Raw genomic sequence first — 7884 nt, 5'->3', positions numbered from 1 at the left:
AAACCTGAAGAGGCGCCAGCACAAAAGGCAGACATCCCCTACCACATGGTTACTCAACTCAGGTCATCTATTTAGTATCAAATCATGCTGACTAAGCGCCTATGATTGCGCATGTGAGTAAGAGTGCAAGACAGTTCTTGTCAAATGTCAATTTAAGATTTGCCATCACCTTTTTCTTTCCTCCACGGAGAGCTTTATACATAATTATTAGCAAGTGACAAAGGCGTAGACTAGAACGTGTACCGGACGGAACGATAAACATATCTCAGGGCACAAGGTTAGGTGGTTAACAGAACCCTTTGCATCTAAGCAAGAACCTAAAACAAACTCACCGAACTTTCTTCCGGGATTTGTAATGGAACCCACCGGGTGGGGACGGCGAGAACTCTAGCGGGAGGTGAGGCGGCTCTCCCTCGCCGGAGAGCAACCGGAGCAACTCTTCGCTTGATGGCCGGCGAGCAGGGGCCCTCTGTATGCAGACGAGCGCGACGGTGATGCAGAGCAGTGCCTCCTCCTGGTTAACATCTTTCAAGGCCGGGTCGATGAGATCGATAAGGCGACTCACGCGCGCGAGGTGCTTTGCCCACGATATGAGGCTCGCCTTCTCGAACTCCGACATGGGTGAGGCCGACACTTGCAATGGCCGGCGGCCAGAGATAAGTACCAGTAGCAGGACACCATAGCTATAGATGTCACATCTCTCGGACAAAGGACCGCCGCCACCGTACTCCGGAGCGACATAGCACACGGTGCCACGCATGCTCGGCGTGCTGCTCACCGCGCCTCCGCTCTTGGGCACGAAGTCCCCACTTGCCCAATCACGGCTGCTTCTCGCGCCATTGACCCACCAGTTGATGCTCCCATTGACATTGCCAGTGCCATTGCCATTGCTAGCGCTGCTGCTGCTTCTTCGGCTCCAGCTCTTCACCACACTCCACTTGGACCGCCCCTTGCCGTCCAAGTCATCATCAATATCACGCTCCCACCATTGCAGCCCGGCCTGCTGGCTCCTCGATTTGGCAAGCGCCCTGCGTTTCTGCTTCTTTGCAAGCTCATCGGTGTACTCCTCGCGCCACCACTCGCGTGCTCTGCGCTTTTGCTTCTTCCTCTCTGTCCCCGGGTTGGTTGCAGCTGCCCCTGCAATCCAATCATTTTTGGGGCGCTCCTTCTTGATCTCCGATCTGATCCACTCCATCACATAATCCTTTACACCGCCATGGCTGGGTCCGGCATTGTCCTGCCGCCACCACCAGTCGCTCCCGGTCCCCGACGCGCCGCCGGTGCGTGAACCGACACCATTGCAGCTGCGGCTGTTCAGACCACTGTCGAGACTGGTCTGGTCAAACCCAGAAGTGGATGCAGCCTCGTCCGGCGACGGCAGCGTGAATCCGCCGCCGCCGTCGTCAACCTCCGGCGACTTGGGGGCGACGTTCACTTCCCCATCTACCGTCGTGGTGACCGTGCTCTCCGCCACAACAGAGACGTCATCGTCGCACCCCCCATCGAGAGCGTTCTCATTCGCATCAGTGCCCTCCGCAATCGCGCCGCTCTCCAGCTTGTCGTCCGGGTCGGGGTCGGAGTTGACGCGCGCGAGGCCGAAGTCGGCGAGGCGGGCGCGGAGGCCGGCGTCGAGCAGGACGTTGCTGGGCTTGACGTCCCCGTGCACGACGGGCGGCTTGAGCACGCAGTGGAGGTAGTGGAGCGCGGCGGCGACGTCGCGCGCCACGGCGAGCCGGCGCGGCCACCCGGCCACCAGCTCGGGGCAGCGGCGGCCGAGCAGCGCGTCCTGCAGGGAGCCGCCGGGCATGAGGTCGTAGACCAGCATCATCCGGCGCGCCCGCCCCTCCCCCCGCCTCGGCATCGAGTAGGCGAACGGGAGCAGTATGGAGTCGCGCGCCGACGCCGCCGCCGCCAGTGCCGCCGCCTTGCCCTCGACGTCGTCTGCTGCGGGGCCGGGGGAAGACGCGGCCTTTTCGGCGGCGGCGCGGATGTGGGAGGCGACGGCGATCTCGTTGTGGAACTCGCGCTCGCCCTGGAGCGACCCGGCGGCGTCCATGACCTTGACGGCGACGGGCCGGCCGCACGCCCCGCCGGTACCGCGGGGGGGCGGGAGGACCCCGCGGAACACGGGGCCGAAGCCGCCCTGCCCGAGCTTGCCCCCCGGCGCGAAGGCCCCCGTGGCGCGCCGCAGCTTGCGGTACGACAGCCGCTCCAGCGCCCCGTCTTTCCCCTCCTTGGCCTTCTCCCTCCGGCGCGCCCTCCTGCGGCGGAGCCAGAGCAGCAGCAGGGCGAGCGCCATGGCGACGGCTACGAGCGCGCCGGCGGCGGCCGAGGCGGCGACGGCCGCGGAGTGGAGGCGGCGGAGCTGGCGGTCGTGGGCGTGGGCGTGGGCGCGGGGGGAGAAGAGAGGGGCGGGGGAGGGGAGCGGGGGCTGGCGGGAGGGCATCGGCGGGGGCGGGGGCGGGGGCGTAAAGCGGGGCGCCTTTCTTGATCTTGCGATCCCACCATGGGGTTGGGGCTTGGTCGCCGAGCTGGAAGTCTTCGGCGGACGCAGATATTATTTTCTGCTTGGGTTTGGGTTTGGGTTTGTTTTTGTTTGGGGATGGCGGAAGGAAGTCTGTGATGGCGAGATGCGCTGTCGCTGTCTCTTAACTCTCAACCACTCTCCAGCGATTGCGGTGACCCAACGGAAGCCCGCGACCTGGCTCCCCTCCGCGCTTCTACCGCTTGGGGCTTCGGATCGGGCTTCCGTCCGGCGCCCGCCCACATGCGCGTAGATGGGCTTGCGAAATATGATGATCCAACCGGACCCTATATCAAAAGATTTATATCTGAGCTTGACATGTGCAAGGAAAGTTCATCATTGGTGATTCAAGGTCTTGATGATCCAGCCACCCTTGAAGCGATCGCATGTCGTGAGGCATTGGCGTTAGCCGAGGACTTGCATCCACAGAGCTTCATTGTGGCATCGGACTAAAGACAGGTTATCTCAGATATCAACAAGAATGCCCGGGGGAGATATGGTGCAATCATTAGCGAGATTCGCCTTCAGGCAGTGGCGAATCTTGCACAAAATTGAAGGGTAGGCTCAAAACATCAAGTTTCTAAGTCTACTGAGCAAATTCATTGCAGTTTACATGTTAAACACCTTAGTATAATTCTCAAGTTGCATGTTTAGCTGAAATATGATTTTTGGAGGGTAGGCTTCAGCCTATTGAAGCCCCCCTAGTGGAATCGCCACTGCCTTCAGGCAGAACAATTTCAATGTCTTTTTACTTTTGAGCGTAGGGAAGTGAATGTAGAAGCTCATAGTTTAGCTAAATTTTCTTTATCTCTAGATCCGGGACGCCATTTCTGGTTTGGCCAATCCCATGATCTAAACCGTATCTCACATGTTGTGGATTTTGATGAATAAAGACTAGTTCTACCCCTCAAACAAAACGTACCCTATAAAAAATGCTGAAACTGACAAGTGAGACCGGGACTGTACCATTGCACTACATGAATATATTGAGAGAGTTGTCCGGTTAATTTGAGACAAATATAAGATAAGCACACGACCATCCGTTACACAGCACGACGCCCATACGACCGAGGTAGCATACGCGCACGCAAACTCAATGCACATCATCAGAACCAGTGGCGGTGCCAGAAATATTGTCTTGTGTAGTCAATATGAAGTTGTGTGGTCAAATGTATGAATTTACACAAATTTATTCTAATATTTCTACACCTATACGCTAGTTTCACCAAAAAGCTTGTACGTGGCTTCGCCACTGATCGGAACAACCCCAAGCCCGTGTTGCACACAAAAAACAGCGGCATTACCATCGCCCGTCGCGTCCATGACCTGGCCACTAACTTAAAATCAGATGTTGGTCCTAAGCGAAGAACCTTCAAAGAATAGATTGATATCAATGCCGACAAAGCCATTGCGAACGGGCACCTGCATGGATACAAGTTACACATATTTTAGCAAAGGCGTCATATAGTCGTTACATGAGTCGTTTACTACTAATCCATAGACTTACCGAGAGACCTCTAATCGAATAGATCATGAGCGGAAACTAGCACAAGCTTGATACCGACATTGGGAACGATTTATGGTGAAAATGGTACAAAAGTGTCGATGTTGTCATATCCGGGGAAGCCACATATATGGACTTCCCACAAAGCATCTAGAAGAGTGCAAGAAAGAGTACTGTGTCGACGCCTCCATGAGATGAACAATGCCCCCGGCATATCATCACCGCTAGCATTGCCCATGGTGGAGATAAGTTTCACCCACGCACAAATTTATCCTTTTATCGGTCTAGAGGAGTAATCTACCCAAATCAATGAACAGTCTCATAGTTAGACTGGCAAGCCCCGCATGTTGTCGAGCATTGCCGTTTAACCATCTCCGACTGGTTTTATCTCCTGATCCACCACCTTAACAATCATGGCATAAGCCTGTAGCGTCGCCATGCACCGCCCGCTGTCATGTCACTCCACTCCAGATCAAGGAACGGAATCACGATGACTGACGTGCACACCCTCTATCCCGACCACACCACCAAAATCAGCGCAACTCATACCGCACAGAGGTACCACCATCGACCCGTTTCCATACGCAGCATCCCGGTGGTTGCCATGGCACGCAACACATACACATAGAGTTGCCGCACCTCCAAGATCCGTGGAGCCTATCTGTCTGCCTCGCGAAGCCAACTCATCGTCGCCCAACACACGAGCATCGTGTCTCCGTCCGGCGAAATGTGCTCGTGGAGAGGCCCCCATTGTCGCGGTCCATTGTTGATGACTTTGTTGGGCGTCATCCGCCGACAACAAAAAGGAAAGGAGGAGGATGGTGGCAGCTAGAGTTCCACCTTCCGAGTCACCCATGGGATTGTCACGGGGCCTAGGCCGAAACAAAAGACAAAATCATTTCCCAAACAGTGCACAAGATTATCTCGTTGCCCTAAATAAGACTTAGGTTCCAACCCTTCTTTTTGTTTCCCCTATACACTTGAAACTGCGAAAATGTGAGCTTAATTTCTTGTTTCAGAGTTTACTTTTTTTTGCAGGGATGTTTCAGACTTTATACTATGAAAAGAAAAGAAATCATCACTTCTCAGGAACTTGTCATTCATATTTACCAACAAATTCCCCATGCTTTCTCTCCGTATGGGAGATAGCGAGGCCATCCATCATGCTTGGTTTCTAATGATGATGTGGGAATCGTACTTTTGTCCAGAGTATGGCCTCCTTTGGTTCATAGAGTAGGAAAATTATAGGAATAAAAAAGTCATAGAAAATGAGATGACATGCATCTCAAATCCTATAAGTAGAAATAGGAAAGGAGATGTCCTTTGTTCCACATTATAGGATTTTTTTTCATCGAGTCTAGGCTAATGTTTATTTTCCTATAAAATGTGAAGGATAGGAATAGGATTTCATTCCTACAAACCAAAGAGCTCTATACGAATTTTTCCTATAAAAATCCTACTCTATAAAATTCCTACAAAATTCCTCCAAACCAAAAAAGGCCTATATTTTTTTCTCATCGACAAAGTGAGATTCAATTGGGATCTGTGGCGAGCTTTGTAGGTTCACGTGCCAAACGGCCGCTCTTTCCGAGCACGGTACCATCGGGAAGATCCAAACAAAAGGCCGAGTAAAACTAGTGCCAAGTAGTGGCAGATAAATCCAACCATCCATCACCTTATAATATGATGCCCAGTCAAAGAAGCGATGCACGCTGGATCGGAACCAAGGAAAACCGGAGCAGAAACCTACACATGCGCCGAGCGGACGTGTAGATGGAACGAAAGAGTTGTGATAAAAAATGGTGAGCCGCTGTGCAGACGAGAGGCTGCGGCCGGATGCAGCAAAGCAAGCTGGGTTCGTGCGTCCCGCTCCACACTGGGCTGCGGCCGCACGATGATGAGCTCTTGCGCAGATGTGCGATGGATATTACAGACCAAGGAAACAATGTGAATGTGAACCAAGCTGACTGCACTGCTGCAGCCGTGGTATACTACAGTGTAACAGAATCTCCCTAGCTAGTCTTCGGCTAATGAGCTGGTCCTTCGGGAGCTGGTTAGCCACGATGGAGCTGCGCGTTCGTGCTGATCAATACAGTGCAGTTTTCGTGTGGCATCCTATCTTTTGTCTCTTACACTGAACCACGACCAACATGCCCGGGCATATAAATCCATCATCATCTTACATTCCCAGTCAAAAAAGGATGGATCCACGCTGGATCGCAAGAAAGAAGAAGCGGAGCAAGCCCACCTAGCGTGGGTGGACGGGACGCCGAGCCGAGCCGACATGCGGCGGGTGTGACGGAGCAGGAACGGAACGGGAGTGCTGTGATAAAAGAATGGTGCGCTCAAGAACTAGTTCCATCGTCCATGCGTGGTGGCAGAGGTTGCGGCCGGGCGCAGCAAAGCAAGCGAGCTGGACTCAACGGGCGTCTCGCTCCAGACATATGACACGGAGCTCCGGTGCAATGGAAGGGGCTAGCGTGCTTTAGAAGGGGGGCGTGACTGACTGCGAGGACATGTCCCTCTTCTACACGGGTACTTCACGCTGGTCTCTGAACCCTGAAGCAACGCTGCAGTGGCCATGGCGGTCTGGACAGTGCAAATAAGACTGTGGCCTACAATTTGTTATAGGGACTCCGGGGTTGCCCTTTGGGTCTTCTTTCTCTCGTCAGTCTTTCGAAATTCCCTCCCAATCAATCTTCTACTCCCAAAATATAAGAACGTTTTACAAGCTGCTCGTCTCATACCACCAGAACTTTTTACATGCTGTTTCATATAATGAACACAAGCGCTATGGACTTAACCAAGGTCAAGATTGTAATCTTTATTTTGGTTGGGGTGCGCCTGTTCCAAGCACTAGTGCAACGCTTGGCCGGCGCATGAAAACCATCCATGTAGCGAGCTACACAGATAAATTCTCTTCCATAAAAAATAACTTAATATCTCATGAACCTGTAGGTTCACGTATCAGATATTAAACTGATAAGAACAGATACTACATTTGATCTTAGCCAAGAGGCCGAGAAAGGTATGTCTTGAACGGTGACCCTGCGTCTGATTATATTGCTCTACGATCCGCCTCTGCTCAGTTGCAAAGGCGATGTGGGATTATTCAAATAAGTCGATGATGCGTTTTTTTGAGGGCTCGATGATGCGTGTTCCCGCAAGAAAAACAAAGCCCTCGAGTAGTACTGCTCGTCCAACCAGCGACGCGGGCCGGTCAGGTGAACCTGGCTGTCCCGTCTGGCCCACATGGCCCATGGCCCAAATTCTCCACAGAGAAGAGATGACCATAACTAGAGTTCCTCAAAAAAAAAAGGTGACCTTAATTAGAGTATAAGATTGCCGGTCTGTTTCTCCTTTTACACTCACGAGCTTTATTTTGTGCTAAAAACTCAGGAGCTTTATTCTTCTCTAGATGTAGACTAAAAGCGTTAAAAAACACCTAAAAAGCTTTTGAAAAATGTAGACTCAAAAAATTCTTCGCATGCCTGCATTAATTACAAGGTGGTGATCTAAGCCTCATGGATGCGACTAGTCGTGACAGGAAGAGGTTATGCATGTAATTCTGTATTTATGATCCAGGCATGATGGAAGATGGTTATGGTCCCACACGCAAAACAAAGCTGGGTTCGGATGCATAGATTTCGTCGATGCCATTCGCAACGGCTCCCGTGGGTGTCGTATTTCCTTCTTGTGGGCATTGCTCCGGTGTGTTGTAAACTGGCGCTTCCTCACTTGGTTGGTTGTCTTCGTGCGAAAGCCTAGATTCGGATTCAGATCGGCGATGATTGTGTCCTTGACGATGTTCCTCTGTTGAGCATTATTTTGGAGACACAACATGGAGGTTTTATGT

The 7884-nt window shown here is 52.5% G+C and overlaps 1 protein-coding gene and 1 non-coding gene across 2 annotated transcripts; both read right to left on the bottom strand.

The window, feature by feature from the left end:
• Positions 1–137: 137 nt before the first annotated feature.
• Positions 138–2556, bottom strand: LOC119330639 (receptor-like serine/threonine-protein kinase At2g45590). Its single transcript, XM_037603758.1, has one exon. It carries the CDS (start codon positions 2444–2446, stop codon positions 329–331), a length of 2118 nt encoding a protein of 705 aa, XP_037459655.1. The 5' UTR covers positions 2447–2556; the 3' UTR covers positions 138–328.
• Positions 2557–6861: 4305 nt separating this feature from the next.
• On the bottom strand, positions 6862–7060 carry LOC119334784. The gene has a single exon (XR_005161547.1). It is a non-coding gene; the product is annotated as a U2 spliceosomal RNA (small nuclear RNA).
• Between the last annotated feature and the right edge of the window lie 824 nt (positions 7061–7884).

Source organism: Triticum dicoccoides, chromosome 7A (assembly GCF_002162155.2).
Source record: "Triticum dicoccoides isolate Atlit2015 ecotype Zavitan chromosome 7A, WEW_v2.0, whole genome shotgun sequence".
NCBI classification, from domain to species: Eukaryota; Viridiplantae; Streptophyta; class Magnoliopsida; order Poales; family Poaceae; genus Triticum; species Triticum dicoccoides.
Note: the sequence above shows the minus strand (reverse complement) of the source record. Positions and strands in the feature narration are given on the sequence as shown.